At 40.9% G+C, this 22,741-nt stretch overlaps 2 protein-coding genes across 4 annotated transcripts in view; one reads left to right on the forward strand and one right to left on the reverse strand.

The window, feature by feature from the left end:
- adam28 (ADAM metallopeptidase domain 28) overlaps positions 1 to 15,089 on the forward strand; it is a 32,341-nt gene extending 17,252 nt beyond the window's left edge. The window contains exons 12-22 of the mRNA XM_075468206.1: positions 538 to 715; positions 3,766 to 3,855; positions 10,884 to 11,079; positions 11,181 to 11,286; positions 11,397 to 11,553; positions 11,671 to 11,751; positions 11,934 to 12,027; positions 12,105 to 12,210; positions 12,293 to 12,386; positions 12,467 to 12,562; positions 14,076 to 15,089. Coding sequence (XP_075324321.1) covers positions 538 to 715; positions 3,766 to 3,855; positions 10,884 to 11,079; positions 11,181 to 11,286; positions 11,397 to 11,553; positions 11,671 to 11,751; positions 11,934 to 12,027; positions 12,105 to 12,210; positions 12,293 to 12,386; positions 12,467 to 12,562; positions 14,076 to 14,108 — 1,231 coding nt within the window. The 3' untranslated portion in view covers positions 14,109 to 15,089. The remainder of the gene's footprint in view (positions 1 to 537; positions 716 to 3,765; positions 3,856 to 10,883; positions 11,080 to 11,180; positions 11,287 to 11,396; positions 11,554 to 11,670; positions 11,752 to 11,933; positions 12,028 to 12,104; positions 12,211 to 12,292; positions 12,387 to 12,466; positions 12,563 to 14,075) is intronic.
- A 1,038-nt stretch (positions 15,090 to 16,127) lies between these two features.
- ppp3cca (protein phosphatase 3, catalytic subunit, gamma isozyme, a) overlaps positions 16,128 to 22,741 on the reverse strand; it is a 31,077-nt gene continuing 24,463 nt past the window's right edge. The window contains exons 13-14 of one of the 3 annotated variants that reach the window (XM_075468208.1): positions 20,687 to 20,713; positions 16,128 to 18,576 (exon numbers count right to left, since the gene is read on the reverse strand). In XM_075468208.1, the coding sequence (XP_075324323.1) occupies positions 18,425 to 18,576; positions 20,687 to 20,713 (179 nt within the window). In that variant the 3' untranslated portion in view covers positions 16,128 to 18,424. Of the gene's footprint in view, positions 18,586 to 20,686; positions 20,714 to 22,741 lie in introns of all 3 variants that reach the window. The other 2 variants (XM_075468207.1, XM_075468209.1) reach the window with 2 other exon arrangements.

A 22,741-nucleotide genomic window follows, 5' to 3' on the forward strand; every position in this document is an offset into this window, starting at 1 on the left:
ATGTTTCATGAACGAAGACACAGTGGTGCTGGTATAATTGACTATTCATGTTGAATGCAAGAGACCACAAGTTACAGTGGGTAATCGTATACTAGGAGAACCACAAATGCAGTACCACATAAACAAAGCAGGTGGCAGCACACGTCCTGTAACAGGAGCCCCCAATATCAGTCATCAAGCATCAAAATCTGCCACAAACACTTACAACAACACTCATAAAATGTTTTTGTTTGTTAAGACTTTGCATACCTAAAACAATTTATTTTAAAATATAGCAGAATTTAGTGTAAAAGTGAAGATTTGTGATTTTGGTATAAATAAAACAATTTCTTTGTTCTTTAAGTAGCTAGTTTATGGCGATGGGATACTTCAAGGGACCAGCCCCCCCCCCCCGAAAAAAAACTTGAGAGCCCTGCAGCTTATACTGACCACCTAGTGGCAACAATAAAGTGCGAGTTTGAAAAAAAATTGGTCTGGAGGTAGCTAAAAGATTGTGACTTTTGGTTTCAATGTGGAAAATGTGTTGTTTTTCCCCAGCTGGAATGTTCCTCGCACCTTCAGTAGCTGCAGCAGCAACAACTATGAGAGGTACCTGATAAACCGCAGTCCCAACTGCCTGCTGGACAAACCCAACTACAAGAACATTGTGGCTTCTGCAGTCTGTGGCAACGGATTTATGGAGGAAGGAGAGCAGTGTGACTGTGGCACTGTGGAGGTAAATACAATCAAGCAGTCATTTAACACGGATGCTTTTCTATTAGCAGCAACTTTTTCACTAACTCATTTGGTGACTGGGAGCTTTTCTTTTCACAATTTGAGCACAGGTCTCAATTTTCCTTAAAGTTCTGTAATATATAATCAACTAGCTTCTGCACAAATTCCAGCCAGTTTACTGGGCCTGAATGCTCTGGTTGCACCACCCATTCCGACATCCCGCCATTCCGACAAGACTGACAAGACTGACAAGACTCCATATAAAGAAATGTGCGTTACTCAACAGATAACAGTCCCTTCTTTCTGTTCATGCATTTGACATGTTTTAAGACATGTGTACAGATGTGATGCAGTCTTTAAAAGCGTAATTAAAGCCTCTCCATCTCTCTCTCCCTGCTTCACAGCTTGTAATGTTTTAATGATATTAAATTGATACTGAATTATGATTTAAGGGTCAAATCTACAGGCAGAGGGGAGGATCAGGTGGATGTGGGCTTATTTTGAATTTAAAAAATAAAAATAAAAGATGAAGGCACTCAGGATCCATCCATAAGGACTGTGTTGTTACTATTTCACTATAAATCTGGTGTGTGGTGTAAAAGCTGTCATGTAGGTGTGTCGGATACCGTCAGATCCTGACTGTCATGAGTCCGTGGTAATTTTCAAAACGCACTCCAAAAGCAAGTTAATGATATTCAAATAGCTTATTACAAAAAGGAGCGACAAACTTAGACAAACACTGTTCACTTGTTGATTTTAAACTAAAAAAATAAATAATAATAATACGTTTTGGGTAGCTTAATATATGAAATTGGTTTTATTTGCAGTCCAACACAGGTGAGCTGTCATTGATGTCTATAATTGCAATTATCAATGTTGCACATGATGCCAGCGTGCAAAAGACTCATGGGCTCTGTGGAGAGCTCTGCTCTGGCTGGCTGGCTGCTGTGACAGGTCACTGACACTGTATTTCTTCTTAATCTAACATGTTTGAGACTCGCCTGATTTACATTAATACCTGTTTTTTTAATATTTGAAATTTCAAGGGATTTTGATAATAATTTATTATAGTTGGTTTGCGAGGTTGTGGAGTTCCTCTAAAACAAAAAAGAAAAAAAAAAAGAAAAAAAAAAAACAGGGCGTTAATAGGCTACTAAAGGAATTGTCGGAATGGCGGGAAGTGTCACCATTCTGACAATTGGAGGCCCATGTCGTACTGGTGGGATGTAACCGAATGCTCATGCCACCACACACAGCCAGGTCACTATCTGAACATCACTTTAACTATTATCAGTCACCCGAACAGTTGTAGTAATTCACCATGGCTCTAAACACCATATTGATCAGTTGCAAAAACAACAAATATTCACAACAGTACAGTTTGCAGAGTTTTGTAGAGGCAGTAAGCCAGGTGCACCTTTCCTGGGTGCTTTATTTGGAAATGCCGTACAAATCATTGGGCTTACTAAGACAGGACTGCTAGCTAGCAATGACCAACAATTCCCCATAGTGTCATAGTTTTTCAAAAAGTCCTTTCAGAAGAAGGCTTTCATTGTAAATCCATGACATAATCCACTCTTTATCCAACTTCAGTCATTCCAAAATAAATGTTTCAACAGCAGAGGGGATTGACTCACACACTTTTTCTTTTTTTTTTTAAACCCTTGAAACAGCTAAAGTAAAAAAATAAATCTTATTGGTAATAAGCTCCAATTCATACTTATACAGAGTTTGGCAGTTGTTGCTCTTTGGCTCCCCCTACAGTTGTGGGATGTAACACCTTTGTCATAAAAATAAATTTCAGTTTGAGCCCTACAAATGTACAACCATACATGGATCTGTTGCCACAGCGACAGCATCAAAAGCTGGCAACCAAACTTCTGAACTGCGTTATCTCAGCTGTGGGCGCTCTGGGGCAGTTTTAGGCCCAGGAATTTGCATAACAGAAGTCAATGTACTTTAAAATGAGTCAGAGGCACACTCTAGCGTTGCTTTAAAGTCTCTTATTGAAAACACATGTGAACCATGTAAAGTTGCTTCATGATTTTAAACCATCTTTAAGCCAGAAGAGGTCTATAAAAGCATTTCTAATCATACAGTGTAGCAGTACTGATACCCATGTCTTTACTCCCTGATTTTAAATATTGTCTCTGCATGCTTTAGATCGCCTCACTGTTATTGTTATTGGAGACTAAAACTCAACTTCTTGTTTCCCTTTGTCATATCTACTAGATTTAATTTGCCCGACATGCTCCAGCATGTGCATTTCCTGCCTCTTACAAACAGTGTACTCACAGAAAGTCTTGACACATAGCTTTGTTGTATAAAAGTTGTTTACATCCTAGCACAGAATCGGATGTATTCATTGGTTTCTGCTAGCCACTAACTGCTGTCTTTTTTCATTCTGTACAGCACATTTTCTTTTTGTATAAAGTTATTTTTTGCATGATTATTAAAGTAGAGAATGTAAACTTTGTAAAAAAAAAAAGTATTTGATCATTTTTAGTAGGTTACACCTCTGTATATCTTTATCAACAGTGAACATGCACACAGTACAAACATTCATTTTTGATTATTTTCACAAAGCTTTTTTAGACTCCTGATGACTTCTGTGACTGCATGTTAAAATGAACTGTAAAGATGCACACAACAGTTAAACAACTAGTCATTTTCATCGAGAAGAACATTCCAATCCTAATCATGTGTAGACCTGTCTCCACCTGAGACAGACAGATCTGGCTTTAAATTGGTTGAAATACAAAAAGTTATGCAATGTAAGGTTGAGCATTTCGCCCCTTTCGACACTGTTCTTTGTGGGTTTGGATGCTCTTATATGCACCAAGTGTGTGCTGCAGCTGAAGACTGATGCCCTCTAAATCACAGGAACACTGAGTGGGACAAAGTGGGCACAGATCATGGATGGATGAATAATTGTGAACATTCATAGTTACATTAGAGCAACACAAGAGTGGAAGAATTTTACTTAGGATAACAGAAGGGGGATATGACTAACAACAACCTCTTGAGATCTCCTGAATGTTGTCTTCATAGGAGTGCACCAACCCATGCTGCAATGCCACCACCTGCAAGATGGCAGAGGGTGCACAGTGTGCTGCAGGCGAGTGCTGTGAGAACTGTAAGGTAAGTCAATATGAACTAGAAAGCTTCAAGCAGCTGTGAGCGGGACCGAGGTGTGCGTACGTTGGGATGTACGTACGTTGGGCATGCGCTGGACGCTGGAGCCGCAGCTCTTCCCACACGCACGATACCCGCTGTGTACTTACGAGCACAGCATAACCCCAATGCGGAGGGGTTTTTGAAAATTTCTAGGGGGCGCCACTGAGCCATTTTTCTCCGCCCACACACGATACCCTTTACATACGTACGAGGTCGTCAGGGTGGACGTGTGTACCAAGTTTCATTACCTTGAGATGATGATAAGGCTTTCAAATCACAAACGTCATCACAAGATTTTCACCGCATGGCCACGCCCACACCGTTCAGAGTTTGGAAAAGTTTCTCCATGAATTGTTGCCTCCATGTCTTAAGAGTAACTTGGATAAGTTTGAAGTTTGTAGCATTAAATCTGTGGGAGGAGTTTGATAAAATGTGAGGTATGGAAAAAAAAGACGTTTCTGACCACCAGCAGGTGGCGCTGTTGGTGGATGTCACTATTTTATCTATGCGCGTTCAGGCTGGGTCCAGATATCACCGTATGAAGTTTGGGACAGATTGGATAATGTATGTGGAAGTTATAAGCGACTTAATTTTTCATGGCGAGTCATAACTTTGAGGCGTCGCCACGGCCACGCCCTTTGAGGTTTGAAAAAGTTTCTCCATGACTCTTTCCCCCCATGTATTAAGAGTAACCTGGCCAAGTTTGAAGCTTGTAGCATTAAATCTGTAGGACGAGTTCGATCAAATGCGAGATGTGGAAAAAAAGAGATGTTTCCGACCACCAGCAGGTGGCGCTATAGGTGGATGTCGTTATGATAATATGTACGCGTTCAGGCTGGGTCCAGCATTCACCGTATGAAGTTTGGGACAGATTGGATAATGTATGTGGGAGTTATAAGCGACTTCATTTGTTGTGGCGAGTGATGGCGAGTCATCAAACTTTGAGGAGTTGCCACGCCCACGCCCTTTAAGTTTTGAAAAAGTTTCTCCATGAATTTCCCCCCCCATGTCTTAAGAGTAACCTGGCCAAGTTTGAAGTCTGTAGCATGAAATCTGTAGGACAAGTTCGATCTTATGCAAGGCGTGGAATCGGCCAAAAATGGCACGAAAACGCACTTTCCATCCAAAATGGCCGCCTTCCTGTGGACGTGGGACCATGGCGGCAAAAGACTTTTTTGTGCGTCTGGGCATGATGAATGAGTGTACCGAATTTCGTCGTCCCACGCGAAACTAATCCTATTAAGGGGACCATTTTTATGCACCGTAGGGGGCGCTACAGAGCCAATGAGCGACTCCTAAAAATGTAAAGTTTAGATTCTTTCATGTCGTCGACTGGCAGGTGGCGCTCGCAAAATTTCGTGAGTTTTCGCATACCTTTTGCAAAGAATCGGAAATAATAATAATAACTAGAAAGCTGCAAGCAGCTGTGAGCGGGACCGAGGTGTGCGTACGTTGGAATGTGCGTACGTTGGGGCTGGAGCTGGACGCTGTAGTCGCGCAGCTGTGCCCTAACACACGATACCCTCTGCGTATGTACAAACACATAATGACCCCAATGCGGAGGGGTTTTTGAAAATTTCTAGGTGGCGCCACTGAGCCATTTTGCTCCACCCACACACGATACCCTTTACATACGTACGAGGTCGTCAGTGGGGACGTGTGTGCCAAGTTTCATGACTTTGCGATGATGATAAGGCTTTCAAATCATAAACGCCATCACACGATTTTCACCGCCTGGCCACGCCCACACCGTTCAGAGTTTGGAAAAGTTTCTCCATGAATTTTCACCCCCATGTCTTAAGAGTAACCTGGCCAAGTTTGAAGCTTGTAGCATTAAATCTGTAGGAGGAGTTTAAGGGTGTGGAAAAAAAAGACGTTTCCAACCACCAGCAGGTGGCGCTATAGGTGTTTATCACTATGATAATATGTACGCGTTCAGGCTGGGTCCAGCAATAACCATATGAAGTTTGGGACAGATTGGATAATGTATGTGGAAGTTATAAGCGACTTAATTTTTAATGGCGAGTCATAAATTTGAGGCGTCGCCACGGCCACGCCCTTTGAGGTTTGAAAAAGTTTCTCCATGAATTTTTTCCCCCATGTCTTAAGAGTAACCTGGCCAAGTTTGAAATCTGTAGCATCAAATCTGTAGGACAAGTTCGATCAAATGCGAGGTGTAGGAAAAAAAAGAAGTTTCCGACTACCAGCAGGTGGCGCTGTAGGTGGATGTCGTTATGATAATATGTACGCGTTCAGGCTGGGTCCAGCATTCACCGTATGAAGTTTGGGACAGATTGGATAATGTATGTGGAAGTTATAAGCGACTTTAATTTTTGTGGCGAGTGATGGCGAGTCATCGAACTTTGAGGCGTCGCCACGGCCACGCCCTTTAAGTTTTGAAAAAGTTTCCCCATGAATCTCTCCCCCCATGTCTTAAGAGTAACCTGGCCAAGTTTCAAGTCTGTAGCATGAAATCTGTGGGACAAGTTCGATCTTATGCAAGGCGTGGAATCGGTCAAAAATGGCACGAAAACGCACTTTCCATCCAAAATGGCCGCCTTCCTGTGTACGTGGGACCATGGCGGCGAGAGACTTTTTTGTGCGTCTGGGCAAGATGAATAAGTGTACCGAATTTCGTTGTCCTACGCAAAACTAATCCTATTAAGGGGACCATTTTTAAGCATTGTAGGGGGCGCTACAGAGTCAATGAGCGACTCCCAAAAATATAAAGTTTAGATTCTTTCATGTCGTCGACTGGCAGGTGGCGCTCGCAAAATTTCCTGAGTTTTCGCATACCTTTTGCAAAGAATAAGAAAGAATAACGGAGGAGAAAAATAATAATAATAACTAGAAAGCTGCAAGCAGCTGTGAGCGGGACCGAGTGTGCGTACGTTGGGATGTGCGCACGTTGGGATGTGCGCACGTTGGGAATGCGCTGGACGCCGTAGTCGCGCAGCTCTACCCACACGCACGATTCCCATTGCGTACGTACGAGCTCACAATAACCCCAATGCATAGGGGTTTTTGAAAATTTCTAGGGGGCGCCACTGAGCCATTTTGCTCCGCCCACACACAATACCCTTTACATACGTACGAGGTCGTCAGGGTGGACGTGTGTACCAAGTTTCATGACTTTGCGATGATGATAAGGCTTTCATATTACAAACGCCATCACACGATTTTCACCTCTGGCCACGCCCACACCGTTCAGTTTGGAAAAGTTTCTCCATGAAGTTTTACCCTCATATCTTAAGAGTAACCTGGCCAAGTTTTAGATTTTAGCATGAAATATGTAGGAGGAGTTTGATCAAATAGGAGGTGTGGAAAAAAATTAAGTTTCCGACCACCATCAGGTGGCGCTGTAGGTGGATATCCCTTTTTTATATGTGCACGTTCAGGCTGGGTCCAGCATTCACCGTATGAAGTTTGGGACAGATTGGATAATGTATGTGGGAGTTATAAGCGACTTAATTTTTTATGGCGCGTCATAAATTTGAGGTGTCGCCACGGCCACGCCCTTTAAGTTTTGAAAAAGTTGGCCAATGATTTTTTCGGCCCATGTCTTAAGAGCAACCTGGCCAAGTTTGAAGGTTTTTGCATTAAATATGTAGGAGGAGTTCGATCAAATGCGAGGTGTGGAAAAAAAAAGACATTTCCGACCACCAGCAGGTGGCGCTATAGGTGGATGTCACTATTTTATATGTGAGCTTTCAGTCTGGGTCCAGCATTCACCGTATGAAGTTTGGGACAGATTGGATAATGTATGTGGGAGTTATAAGTGACTTAATTTTTTATGGCGCGTCATAAATTTGAGGCGTCGCCACGGCCACGCCCTTTGAGGTTTGAAAAAGTTGGCCAATGATTTTTTCCCCCCATGTCTTAAGAGTAACCTGGCCAAGTTTGAAGCTTGTAGCATGAAATCTGTAGGAGGAGTTTGATCAAATAGGAGGTGTGGAAAAAAAAAGAAATTTCCAACCACCAGCAGGTGGCGCTGTAGGTGGATATCACTTTTTTGTATATACACATTCAGGCTGGGTCCAGCATTCACCGTATGAAGTTTGGGACAGATTGGATAATGTATGTGGGAGTTATAAGCGACTTAATTTTTTATGGCGTGTCATAAATTTGAGGCGTCGCCACGGCCACGCCCTTTAAGTTTTGAAAAAGTTGGCCAATGATTTTTTCGGCCCACGTCCTAAGAGTAGCCTGGCCAAGTTTGAAGCGTTTAGCATGAAATCTGTAGGAGGAGTTTGATAAAATGCGAGGTGTGGAAAAAAAAAGACATTTCCAACCACCAGCAGGTGGCGCTATAGGTGGATGTCACTATTTTATATGTGCACGTTCAGGCTGGGTCCAGCATTCACCGTATGAAGTTTGGGACAGATTGGATAATGTATGTGGGAGTTATAAGCGACTTCATTTTTCGTGGCGAGTGATGGCGAGTCATCAAACTTTGAGGCGTCGCCACGGCCACGCCCTTTAAGTTTTGAAAAAGTTGGCCAATGAATTTTTCCCTCCATGTCTTAAGAGTAACCTGGCCAAGTTTGAAGTCTGTAGCATTAAATCTGTAGGACAAGTTCGATCTTATACAAGGTGTGGAATCGGTCAAAAATGGCACGAAAACGCACTTACCATCCAAAATGGCCGCCTTCCTGTGGACGTGGGACCATGGCGGCCTGAGACTTTTTTGTGCGTCTTGGCATGATGAATGAGTGTACCGAATTTCGTCGTCCCACGCGAAACTAATCCTATTGCGGGGACAATTTTTAAGCATCGTAGGGGGCGCTACAGAGCCAATGAGCGACCCCCAAAAATATAAAGTTTAGATTCTTTCATGTCGTCGACTGGCAGGTGGTGCTCGCAAAATTTCCTGAGTTTTCGCATACCTTTTGCAAAGAATAAGAAAGAAAGAAAGAAAGAATAATAATAATAATAATAAACCTTACAGATACAATAGGGTCCTTGCAGTTTCACTGCTCGGTCCCTAATAATCCTTACAGATACAATAGGGTCCTTGCAGTTTCACTGCTCGGTCCCTAATTAATCAATGTGTCTCCAGCTCTTTGTCTCTGCTCTGGAACCCTCAAAGGTCTAATTGTTTACTCAGCTACCGCCCTCTAGTGTGCTTTTGAGGTAGTACACATACTTTTGGCTGATACCGTCAAATTCCTCTACTCAAAGAGAGTTTTACTTATTGTTACCTCACTTGGATGTTTGAGCGTCACTGTAACCAATCACAGCCCAGCATTTTTAAACCATTTCAGTGACCTGTTTGACCTGCAGTATAGAAGAAAGTGTAATGTGACAGTGTGTGATGGCAACATCACCCAAAAAACAAACCTTTCCTTTCTTTGACACTCTTGCAGGACGAGAAGTTTCTGCCTCGTTATAAAAAACAATAAAAATGGTGAGAAAGGGTGCAAAAATGACATGAGAACGTTTACTCCACAAAGGTCGATAATTACAAAAATAAACGATCGTCACGTCCACCAACATTTACAATTACGGTCACGATCACAGTCAGAAAACTGTGGCTGCTCATCCTGCTCAATCAGTCAGGCACTGGCCCTGAGCATGTGGCCTCCAGCTGGCAAAACGGCCCTTTTTACCACAATTAATAACACTTTACGACAGCAGGACAACTAAAGGAGCCTAGATAACTATTTTAACTATCATAAACAGAAATAATACAAATATGAGACAATACGAAATATAACCAAATGTCAAAAATAATAACAAATGATATCTTAATTATATATGCAGCCGAGTGTGAAGCGGCTGGGATGAGAATCAGCACCTCCAAATCCGAGACCATGGTCCTCGGCCGGAAAAGGGTGGAATGCCCTCTCCGGGTCGGGAATGAGATCCTTCCCCAAGTGGAGGAGTTCAAGTATCTCGGGGTCTTGTTCACGAGTGAGGGACGAATGGAGCAGGAGATTGACAGACGGATCGGTGCGGCGTCTGCAGTGATGCGGACTCTGCACCGGCCCGTCGTGGTGAAGAAGGAGCTGAGCCAGAAGGCGAAGCTCTCGATTTACCGGTCAATCTATGTTCCTATCCTCACCTATGGTCACGAGCTGTGGGTAGTGACCGAAAGAACGAGATCGCGAATACAAGCGGCCGAAATGAGTTTCCCCCGCAGGGTGTCTGGGCTCTCCCTTAGAGATAGGGTGAGAAGCTCGGTCATCCGGGAGGGGCTCGGAGTAGAACCGCTGCTCCTCCGCATCGAGAGGAGTCAGATGAGGTGGCTCGGGCATCTAGTGAGAATGCCTCCTGGACGCCTCCCCGGTGAGGTGTTCCGGGCCCGTCCCACTGGGAGGAGGCCCCGGGGAAGACCCAGGACACGTTGGAGAGACTATGTTTCTCGGCTGGCCTGGGAACGCCTCGGGGTCCCCCCGGAAGAGCTGGAGGAAGTGGCCGGGGACAGGGACGTCTGGGTCTCTTTGCTCAAGCTGCTGCCCCCGCGACCCGATCCCCGGACCAGCGGAAGATGATGGATGGATGGATGGATCTTAATTATAGCTACAAAATTATTTAGACAAAGCACCATATAAAATAAATGCTGTTTCTATATGGCTTTAACATCGTGTTTGAAGAGAATATTGGAAGAGACTGTAATGCGAAGTTGAGCTTAACACAAGTCAGTCAAGTGTAAAAAAAGACACCTAACTTGAGGGATGATCCAGTGCTTGTCAAGGAAGCTTCTGGCTGTGTTGGGAATAAAGGTGGATGAGACAAAACATGAAATATCCCAACTCTCAAATCTCAAAAACATATTTCATACAAAACAATTATTAAACATTGCTAATTCTGTGTGTAAACAGCTTTATAATAATAATGATAATGATGAAATGCCTGAAGTGATAAATATAAAAAAGCCCATGTGTATGTGCTTCAGGTATCTGTGCCCTTGTTAAGCATTAAATACTTTACATATCTGGAAAAATGGTGTATGGAGTCAAGTGTAATATCATGGGACATGCTCCACACAGATCACGCCTCGCACCACAGAGTGCCGCAGGAAGCAGAATGACTGTGATCTGGCAGAATACTGCAATGGGAAGAGCGCCACCTGTTCTGAGGACGTGTTTGCTGTGAACGGGCTCCCATGTGATGGCGGTCAGGGATACTGCTACAACGGCCAGTGTCCACAGAGGTCAAACCAGTGCGTCAAGCTTTATGGAGGAAGTAGGTGTCCAGCTAATATACATTATGAGCTAACTAACTACTTATTCTACTGTTGGAAAACATGTGACTGGCTGTGATGTGATGTGATGTCATTCCCTCAGGTGCCATAGAGGCCCGTCAGTCCTGCTACAGCCAGAACACCAGAGGAACCAACTTTGGCTTCTGTAAACGTCTCTCAGAAGACCAGTTCATCCCCTGCCAGCAGCAGTGAGTCTCAGCAGAGCCTTATAGTTGCTCTGTGATCGTGGAATCTTGTGAGCCTGGAATATGGTAACAGAAGTAAAAGTGAACACAAACCCTGTTTTTTTCCTGTGCAGAGATCTTTTGTGTGGGAAGCTGTTCTGCCACGGTGGTAATGCCAACCCAAACTACGGCCGCATGGTTGGTATCGGGGACTGCAAGGCAGCTTTCTTTGATGATCACAACGCAGACTACGGCCAGGTGGACACAGGGACTAAATGTGGAGATGGAAAGGTACTTTTTCTCTTTGAAAAAATAGTTTTTTTCTTTTTTTTCATCCCCCAACACTGTAACCTGACCTTCAGAGGTGATTCCACAGTGTACATCATAGTCTTAACTGTGTTTTTCAAGGTGTGCAGCCAGAATGAGTGCATGGATCTTGAGAGGGCTTACAGAAACGTAAACTGCTCTGCAAAATGCCCGGGTCATGCTGTGAGTACTTGAGTCCATCAGTTGATTACATTAAAATGATCAAACGGAGAAAGAATCGGCCAATCCTCACATAAGTCAAGTGTTAACCGAGAGATGTTGGCTTTTTGGACATAATTTAGTATCATATATGCCCCATTTTATGTTCAAACTCAAATAGCTGCTAACATCTGAAATTTCCCCAGGTGTGCAATCACAGAAGTGAGTGTCAGTGTGAGCCTGGCTGGTTGCCTCCTAACTGTGATTCACAGGATAAAGCGTTCAATTCTCTTTCTACTGGTAAGATCCATCATCAGGTGTTCTGTAGCACAAACAGTGAATTCGGATCCAAACTAATTTATATTCCATTCCTTCAGGAGCAACTGTCGCCATCTCTGTGGCGGTTATTCTAGTGGTCCTAGGGATAGTTTTTGGTGTGGTGGGGTTCATGTGGAAGAAACGACAAAGTCCCATATTACCTATGTAAGTTATCTTCACTATAACAGAGGTCTCGGTGTGAATGCAGCATGTTTGTAAGGGTTGTATTTCTGTGTTTTTATTACAGTACACGGACACAGAGGAAACAGCCAACCGTGAAAAGCTCTGCTCCTCATATCAACAATAAGCCAGTGATCAGCCAGCCCTCCGCCGCCAGACAGGTAACATACTGCAATATACTGAGCCAAAATGGCGTACGTCATCTGTTCAACACACAGTCTAACTCTGGCTGAAATTTCAGGCTGCAAGACCGAAGCCCAAAGGAGCTCCACCTCCACCACCTCCAGCAGGGAACAGACCCAAACCTCCGAGTCAGAACTACACAGCTGCACGTCAGGTAATTAATACCTGTAGGGATCAGCTGATCCGTTGCGCACAACTAACAAAACCCTGACCATCATGTAAGTCAGCAGTAACAACCAACAGAAAACAAATTTTCCATTGTGGTTTGCATTGCTGCTTGAGTTTTTGAGCAAGCTTGAGCGGAAAAGGAAAATAAACTGATATAATCGATGAAGATTAACCACTAGAGGGCAGCACAAGCACTTGAAAATCATGTACAACATGGTAAAAATTATTCACAAAAAATTGTTCAAGAATTTTTCTTAATTAGTTTATTCTTGTATTGAATTCGGTGTCTGCAGCACATTGCATAAAACTGAAGGGACACAAGACTGGAGAAGTTTAGTAATGTTATAAAAACACCAGGTGGAACATCTTACAACTAACCAAGTGAGCAGGATGCTTGGTGAGTGTTCAGTACCAGGACTGGAAAATTAAGGAGCCTCTCAGAGAGTCTGAGGCCTTGAGGTAAAGTTGAAAGTGGTTTCCATTCTGTGAAAGACCGTCAGGAAGACTTCCAGAAATCATTGTCTGTGAACACAGATCATCGTGTCATTAACAAATGCAGGTTAAAGTTCTATCATGCAGAGAAGAAGCCATATGTGAACATGAGCTAGAAACACTGCTGTCTTCTGAGGACCCAAGCTCATTTAAAATGGATTGAAATAAAGTGGAAAATGTTCTATGGTCAGATCAATTGAAATTCAAAATTCTTTTTTGAAATCACGGATGTTGCATCCCCAAGACTAAGAGGGGGGGAGGGGACTGAGCTTCTTATCAGCTCAGTTTAAAAGCCTGATCTCTGATGGGATGGATGGGCTCGAGTTCCTCTGGACTTGAATGCTGAAACAGGTTTCATATAGAGGTTTCAAGCCATATATGCTCCCATCAAGACATTTTTCTTCCAGGGAAGGCCTTGTATATTTCAGCAAGGCCATGTTAAACCACACATACTGCATCTATTACAACAGCATGACTTCATGTTAGCAGAGTCAGGGTGCTGGACTGACCTGCCTGCATCAACTGAAAACATTTAAAATATAACAAAGAAGACCCAGGACTGCTGACTGCTTTTACACAGCATCTCAATGTTTTTTTTGGAATTGGGGTTGTACTTTCAGTTAAATAATGCATTTAGATGTTATACATCTTATTTACTCATTGTGTCCGCTTCTTTTGGAAACAGGTTGTATTGTGACTTCATAAATAGCAAAGACATTTGCAAACAACAAATTTACCCAAGCAGCAGAAAACTCGGACCATGCTTTTTTCAATTGTATAAACACGGGTCTGATATTTTCTCTCTTTTTAAATGCGCTTTGGTCTCTTTGATCATCAAGTGCATCAGATTGCTGCTTATTCCTCACAGCTGCCGGTTAGTTCAGGAAAATTCTGAAAAATAAAACCAAAAAAAGGTGTTTAACGTTTCTTTGTTGAATAGAACTTCTACTTCCCTATGTTCCCTGTAGCGCTAACAAGTCATTGCATCTTTTTTTTTTGCCCACTAGGCTCTGAGACCAGTGCCTCCTCCAAAAGTGTGATGTGTAACAGTGCCAACCTTTAGTAAAACATGGGACTCTCGCCTTCTGTCTTCACCAAGAAGCTGCTGACGATCCTCTGAAGCAGTCATCCCGTACCGCTGCAGATTTCATTTGAATCTTTTTGCTGCAGCACTAAAGCAACAACAGTTTTTTACCTGCTGTAAGGACGAACTGGACTCTGTTACTACTGTGCCATGTACTCAAGACTTCATCACAGGGATTCACTTTTTGTTTTTTTAAGGCACTTTTTTACACTACAGGGCTTCTGCGAGTTCACATAGAAGCAGCTCAGGTGAATGTGAGTCATATGTTTTATTATATTTTGGATGGTAGAACATCTCTGGCCCTGTGGTGTGTTTGACTGCAACATGATGGACTGAAATTACCCTCTTAGTCGTCTTAGTTGAAAATACTGTGAAATAAGTTGGGGATTTTTATATTTATATGTTTTTTGTATTTATGAGCAACAGCATTTAAAAATTTATTTGGCTACAATCTTTTAACCAACTCTTCTTTAAAATTAAATTATTTTGCTTTATACAGTTCGTAACAAGGGTATTAGTGTCTGCTGCTTGTTTTAAGATAATTGTTTTTAACTGAACACATGATCATCAAAGCTTGAGATTGGACTGAAACATCCACAGGTTTAGGATTACCGATTTGGTTCAGGATGTAAATAATTTTTTATACAGCACAGACTTGCGATATTGCTACCAGTGTTGAGTTTCCATGTACATAAAAAAGCTCAAAAGTTTCACTTTTCAGCAGGAGTATGATGCTTCCCAAAATCTTGTAAATATCATAACAAGGATGATGTTACAAGCAGCATGATTTCGCGTGACTGTAATTGTTCCAAACATCAAAAATCCTGTTTTTGTTTCATACTATACAAATGTCACTTGTCGCTGCCAAGTGCTTAATTCAAGAGAATATATTCATACAACTGTAAAAACATTTATGGAATAAATATATACATCCCAACACTGTATCATTATTTTGAAATGATGAAGACGCCAACACAGCACTGTTCACATGTGGCTTTAACATGAGCCTTAGGTGCTCCCAGTACAGGTGTGAATGAAGCGAGGACGCATCGAGGTTCCATCATTGGGAGATGGTCTGCGTAACGCTTTGATTTTGTCTGAATTTTATTTAGCTTGCAAGTGTAAATAAAGAGTCCTGCGCAGGTCAGGTACCAGCTGTCATTATCAGCCATCTGATCTGTAAAAAGCTGTCGGCTAACCGTGCAGGTTGGTATACAGCACTTAAAAGGGAGAGACTGTAGTTTTCATGTTTACTCACAGGTGACGGCGGGTCTTAATGATAATTACAGAGAACCACTCATGGTAGTGAGTCAAGTGACTGCAGAGAAAGTTGGCAGTGCAAGACTGCGGGATTTGGACTATGATCTCACGTCCATTTACAGTACTGCGCAAAAGATATGATCCACCCCTCACTTCTTTAGATTTGCCTTCCAAGCAGCTAAACCTTCTTGTAACCTTTTAAAGTGGTCTTGAGCAAGAGCTCTTCTGGCTTTCTGAGGGTCTGTTAAAGTGTTTCTTCTAACATTGGACCAAGTCCAGTCCTTGTACCGGACTATTTTCAGAGATATTAGATTTTTTGTATAAGCCACTAAAGGTTGTGAAGGGTATATAATTTCCTTTTGGAACTCATTTTAAATTCTGAATCATTCAGGCATAAGAAAGACACCTACCACAAGGGATGAACCAGTGTTGTGTCTACACGACAGAAAATAACCAATTTAAATTGGATCTTTGTTCCTATTTCTTTAGTTGCATCTATAAAAACACCAAAGATAATACAGTCTGACAGACAAAATTGTAGGCGATTCCCAAAGTGCTATGAGCTGAAAACTTTGCAAAGTGTCTGAATTAATGCACACTACTGAGAGCGGAGACCCCTTTACAATATGGAGATGCATTAAAAATGCTTCCCCACATTGTTTGGAGATTCATATTTCAGAAGCAGCTTTACAGGCATCAACATCAACAAGACAAGTCAAATAAAACACTGTAGTTTAATGTTTATTTCTTTTCTCCAAGCGATACATCTACTCAAAAGATTTCATGGCCTTGCATGACAAATACGGAATAGCCTTTCACCTTTATTACAGCTACTATACGGTTTGTTAAGATGAACATTTTTAACATTCTTCAAGGTATGTAGAAGAAGTGACAGGGGGAACGTTTCACCCAATAAAGCCTTACCTTCAAAACAAATTTCAACATCACAGTTATGAGTGTAAACTGAAATCTTCAGGGTGCGTTTTCAGAAGTTTACTGAACCCAACTGCTAACAACAATACTTTGTACATTTGAAGATTACTGAAATTTAAATTTGCAAATCTCCTGGCTTGACTTTTCACCATCCACACACACATAAATACAGGTTTTGACATGTGGAGCCAGCGTGGCGTGGCACATGGGCACAACTGACTCGATTATTTCAAAATTCTTCTTTTTCTAAAAAAAAAAAAAAAAAAAAAAAAGGGGGGGGGGGGGTACATTTACAAGAGAACAACAACATACCTTAAAGCTCTTTTGACAAAAAAACCTTTGTTGACAAAAATACAACAGAATTACAGTCAGGTGTGTCAAAGCACCAGTAAAATGAATTTTATATGCTTTAGCAACAGTGGGCCTTAAAGGGTTGAGAGTCCCTGTGAATACGATTGGAAGTGTTTAAACCAGCTGGATCACTGAATATGGAAAAATAAATACACAGGTACAATCTCAACAGGTGTTGATGGCCCACCTTCGATCTAATCAGGAGTTGTAAAAATAATGCATCTGCGACTCAGCCAAGCTTGAGATGATTATCTGTCGAGGGTTAGGCCTCGACAGATAGCTGTGAGCGTGGAGGTGGTACCTTTTATAGCATCATCCCCGCCGAGCGGAATGACTCAGTCCATTGTGTACGGGTTAAGCGTCATCAAAGTGCTGTCGTTTCAGTCAAATGTTTCCCTTATTTGTTATACAAGAAAAAAAAAGAGAATCTGTATTCTGTATCCTCAACAGTGAAAATACTCAAACAAAGGAGAGCCCAAAAAGCTTTTTTTTTTTTTTTTTAAAGTGTTTTTAAATAAAACATCAAACCAAACTGCCATAATTCTGATAAATCACTAAAGTTGTCTACATATTAATGAACAGGAGTCTGGTTTGTTGGACAGCAGTTTCACTACTTTGTGAGACAATCAGCAAGCCTGTCCTTTTTGCCTCAATTGCTTTTCTCGTGGCTTCATTTTCATTCCAAGTCCTCAAACCTGGACAGGTTGGCTTAACCAGTCCTGGAGAAGGAAAAAGAAGAGCTTCCAACCGGGATGCGCTGGCAATACTGGCAGCTCTGGTTACGCTGATAGAAATACGACATGTTGTATACCAACATTGTACATACATTGTTTTGTCCAATTTTTGGTTTCAAAGAGTGAGAACATCCTAGCTGCCACCAAGTAAACACAAGTCGTACCCGGCATAGAACAATCCTTCACTTTTACCGTGTCGTTCAAAAATTAGAATACATCACATTGTTTGTCTAGAAGTGAACTAAATACTGAACAAAAATCGATCAGCATCTTTGGGGCTTCAAATGTTTCAATACAACTCTCAAGACTTCTTTGAATTTCAACTTTAAGTATAAAATCTTAATTTGTAATATCTAGCATTAATCTGATACTTTGCTTCCCTTGTTTTTCAAACTCCTCCAAAACATATAGAATTTATCTTTCAGTAAGCAAACACCACAGATCATGTAGATCCTCAACAACAGGCTGTTGAGGCTACAGTATTTGTAATTTTCCCTTATAGAACACATGAAGAACAACAATTAAAAAAAGTAAAGTGACTAAAACTCTTAGATAACAAGGACTTTTTCTATCTTAATTCATAAAATTCATCTTTTTTAAAAATAATTTTCAGTGTCAGCATACATTTGAACAAATGTAGCCTCTGATCTATGATTCGTTGCTATTAAACAATATCTAATATATTCAATCTTTCATAAATAAGATTAGATTGTTTCCCGGACAGTCGCATCATTCAGTATGTCTTTTTTTTTCTTTCTTTTTTCTTTTGAACAGCTGGGAAGTGTTTTCCCAGCACTGAAGCCTCCTTTTGTTCTTATCCACTGATGTGTCTGTTCTCTGCCCAACAGTGGGCGGGCAGAAGATAGACGGGCAGGTTCAGCAGAGAAGACACAACAGACAGAGAGACAGACAGACAGATAGAGACAGAGAGCATGGGGGCTGGGAGTCAGGTGGTGAGGGCTATGTGAAGATGCAAGGGTGGTGTCTCTGTTGCTTATCCGTCAGTGCCATTCTTGTTGGGAGCGTTTGTGTTGATCGTCGTAACGTCTGGCTGCTGGCCATCTTTACGCGGTGGCATCCGCTCGTTTATCCTATCCAAACCTCGCGCCTCCTCAAAGTTGCGAATTTTCCTCGTGGGAGAGAAGCCTTGAATAGCTAAAGAGCAGAGGAGAAACAAAAGAAGAAAAAAAAAACATGACAGGTTGGAAAGCCTTGAATAATCACATTTAAAAAGCTTTTTTTTTCTTTTTTTTTTTTTTTTTTTCTAACAGCCTCTATCAAAATGGACTCCTTAAGGAATTTCACAATTTCAGCCTAGCACAGTATAGATTATCTGTGAATACAACACATGCATAGATAAAAAATTACTCCTAGAGTTCAAACACCAGTAGGACAAGCTACAACAATAAACAATTCATGTTTTGTAGACTTACGGTGATGTCCCGAAACAGCCAAGGAAACCAGACAGAGAATATGTGCAAATGAAAAGCAAACTTGTAAGGGACTGTTGAGACACACTTTTCACACATTTTAACTATAATGTTAACTGAATAAAGAAGAAACTAAGTTGGGAGTGATTTAAAGGTGGATTGTTTAGAAACAAAAACCTCAAGATGACTCTTGCACAACCAGACATCTGTTACAATGAGAACTTTAGTCAGTGATTCATCAATGGCTACTTCTGCACTTGTAAAAGTTTCCATTTGAATATTGTGGAGTAACTAAACCAAAATTGGTGGACACATATTTGTCTGCCAGAAAAAATACATTGCTTATGCTAAAGTATGGGCACTATTGTCAATGTGTAATGGTGAAATAGGCGCTCATGCAGTCAAAAAGCAATAGATCAACACTTATTTTCATGAAAAAATTAAAATTATAATTATGTTGATCTTATACTTAGTAAACAGCTTAAATAATAAACAACATGTAATAGTTACTGAGTTGACTTGACGAGTTAATAGTTAAAAAGCAGTAATAAAACAACCCAATTACCACCTAAAACTAATGTTTAACTAGGTGTAGGTGTAGCGAATTAATAGCTGCATTTAATCCATAAAAATAGCGGTAATAATTAAACAAATTACAGTAAATAATAAACATGTAGTAATGTTATGTAGTTAAAATAATTATCAAAGAAATGGATAAACAATTATATTTCTAGCGTTAGCTAAACAATTAGCTTTAGCAAAAAACAAAGAATTAACAGATAGTCCAATACATAATATTTGTCAAATGTTTAGCTTATAGTATTAGTTCAATAAATTACAGTAAATAATAAACTTGTAGTAATGTTATGTAGTTAAACTAATTATCTAAAAAAATAAATAAATAGATAAACAACTAAATCATATTTAGGTAAATATTAGCTAAATTATTGAAATGAGCAAAAAAAGGCTCATTTAATACTTAAAAATAATGGTGATATGTTTAGTTTTCAGAATTAAACAAATTACAGTAAATAATAAATGAGAACCAATGATAATTTTGTTTAAATAAATTATTAAAAGACAGATACATTTGCTCTGTGTAAAGTGTAAAAAAGCACTAATGTGTGCTAATAGGTGACTGACTTGTACTTGTGTTTTGAGTAGTCAACCAGACTCTCGATGTCATCAGTGTTATTCATGGCTAAAAGCTTGTTGGGCGACTAACTATCACCATCGACCAGAAGGGGTAGACAGTGCAGCAACAGCCAAATGGTGTAACAGGATTAGATTCTGAAAATATCCCAGGCAGGGATGTCCCTGATCTTATCTTAGCCAGGTCTTAGCAAGCTTTTCTCTGTGTGGGGAGCCACACTTGACCAGAAAAGCCAATGTGACCATAGACAGGGATTTCTTGTCAACAAGCTTTAGGTTTCTCATGTACAGAAACAAAACTCCTCAACTACCCTGGAAAAAAACATTACTATCATAAGTTTATCTAAATATTTCTTTTTTTTACAGGTCATCTCATAAATGTTGCAACAATTTTTTGTTATAATTTTCATATTATCGTTCCTTTTATTGCTTACCTGTCCTGTAATGAAAAGTTCTATAGATCGAATAATCACAAAACTGGTGCGATCAACAGACACTGATAGTGCAAGAGCAATAATCAATAAAGGAATGTACAGTAACAGGATAATCAGTGATTATAAAACAGTGGAGGACACAAAAAAGAAAAAAAGAAAAAAAAGGGGCTGTGCTTAGAGGGTGAATACCACACACAAAACACACAGATATAAGATTTGTGCCACACAGCCAATGCGTACCTTGTGCTTTAGCTGCCTCAATGGTAGCTATGTTAACAAGAGTTGGGGAAGGAGGGGAAAAAAGGAGTCATCAAAGGCAGGCAGAGACAGTAAATCCAACAGTAAACCCAAACTATAAAGCTCAATGTGATAACAGGACAAACAGATGGCAGAATATAGGCCAACACGCATAGTACAGTCACATGGAGGTAAAATTCACAGCAGCTGTAAAACATCGTTAAAACATGTTAGTGATTGGGCAGGAAGGTTAGAGTGAAGACGCCGCTCAGAGATTTAAGATGTTGTTAGTGTTAAAGGGTCAAGAGGACTTATGTGAGGAGAGCTGAGGGGGGATTTGGCTGAGCGCTAAGTCTGGGGCGAGATGTGAAACGATGACCAGGGAGGGCGACGCACTGGTACAGTCAAATGTTCAATTAGACAAGCCCCGGTGAACATATGATGAATATTTCTTTCCATCCTGAATTAGCCGAATAGCCATCTTCGTTTTTGTATTTACTCTGCAGTCATGCGGATTATTTGATCTAGTTCAATGTTTATATGGGCACAACCAAACTCATTTTGGATTTTATTTGTTTCGGAGGAACTTTTATTCTTTGGTTAGCATTCAAGATGAAGATGAATCATGTTAAGACATCAGCTTGCTGATGCTGAATTGTAGCCATAGCTGTTTTTTTTGTCTCCTCATTGATCCAGCTGCTTTTAGACAGATTTTCAATGGATGAAGACAGGGTGATGGAAATACAGAACATCCATCACCAGACGTTGCATCAGCCTGACTTATTCACAGTTTGTTTTCCTATGTTTGAAGTTTGACTGGCACTTCCTCCAACAACAACATACCTTGACTAAACTATTTCTAGTAAAAACAAAACAGTAGTGGATGGAGAGGTGGATATCTGAGTTTTATTTTGTTGATTTTCTGAATATTCTGTCTGAATTTGCAACATATCTGGATTAAAAAAAAAAAAAAAAACAGATGTGGAAGTGTTCAAAGTGAATAAACCAGCAGTTTGCCAGCCAGTTTGAAAAAACATTAAAGCCATGGCTGAGAGCACGAGTCAAGAGGGAATGAACAAAAATACACAATTACTTGCTCACCCTTTGTTTGAACTGGCCTGGCTGATCTGAAAGCTGTGGCTAGTGGAGCTGACATGGACAATGACATTCTCCAAAAGGTCACAACATGTGGTTTCTCCTTCGATTGCTCTGCAGCGACTGTAAGCCTCCAGCGTGGCAAAACGAGGCTCCCAGCATGTCCTCTGGCGGGCGAGGCCCGGCGTTGGCCTTTAGATCAAAGGGGCTGTAGCTACTTCCAGGTGACAGGCTGACCTCTCCACCCAGCCAACCCAAAAACTTTTTACTGCGAGGGGGGGTGACTCGACTCAAAGTCTAGCCAGTGCTTCCTGTGGTGAGCATGCCGTCATTGATCTGGAACCCTTCAAAGATTCGAGCTGGGAAGGTAGTCTTCATAAACTGGATGTTGAGATGGAAAACCTTAGTTTCGCCATCACCAACAGACCTAATAATCATTTGTTATCCAAAGATGATGGAGGTCTCTGTGTGGTACTTGGGACAGTAATAGGACTAAATTGAAAGAGATGAGGAAACATATAACATTATAAAACTAGTTAATATGTATATGACTTTCACATGACTGATGACACATTTCACTGGAACCGAAGAGGTCAAATCCTGTATGTTTTGTACACCAACTCTGAATATCTAGCATGCTATTTGTCAAAGATAGAAACATTTCCTTCATTGTGAATGAAGGAAATTGTGAACTGTTCATTGTGAATTTCCCCGCTGTGGGAGATGAAGATTTATCTTATGTCATCTTATCTTCTTTTGCAAACACTCTAAATCCACAGGGAATTACGTTTATTGTATTACAAAGAGTTTGTAATAAACATAAACCATACTTGTCATTCAAGAATTTGAACAGAAGAGACAGATAAGGTCACTCTGTCCAGAGAGAATAAAAAAGAAAATGGAAGAAAGTGCATTGGAAAGAGGAAACACCTCCTAGTTAAGGATTAGTCTTGCATATAAAAT

Source organism: Odontesthes bonariensis, chromosome 6 (genome assembly GCF_027942865.1).
Source record: "Odontesthes bonariensis isolate fOdoBon6 chromosome 6, fOdoBon6.hap1, whole genome shotgun sequence".
NCBI lineage: Eukaryota > Metazoa > Chordata > Actinopteri > Atheriniformes > Atherinopsidae > Odontesthes > Odontesthes bonariensis.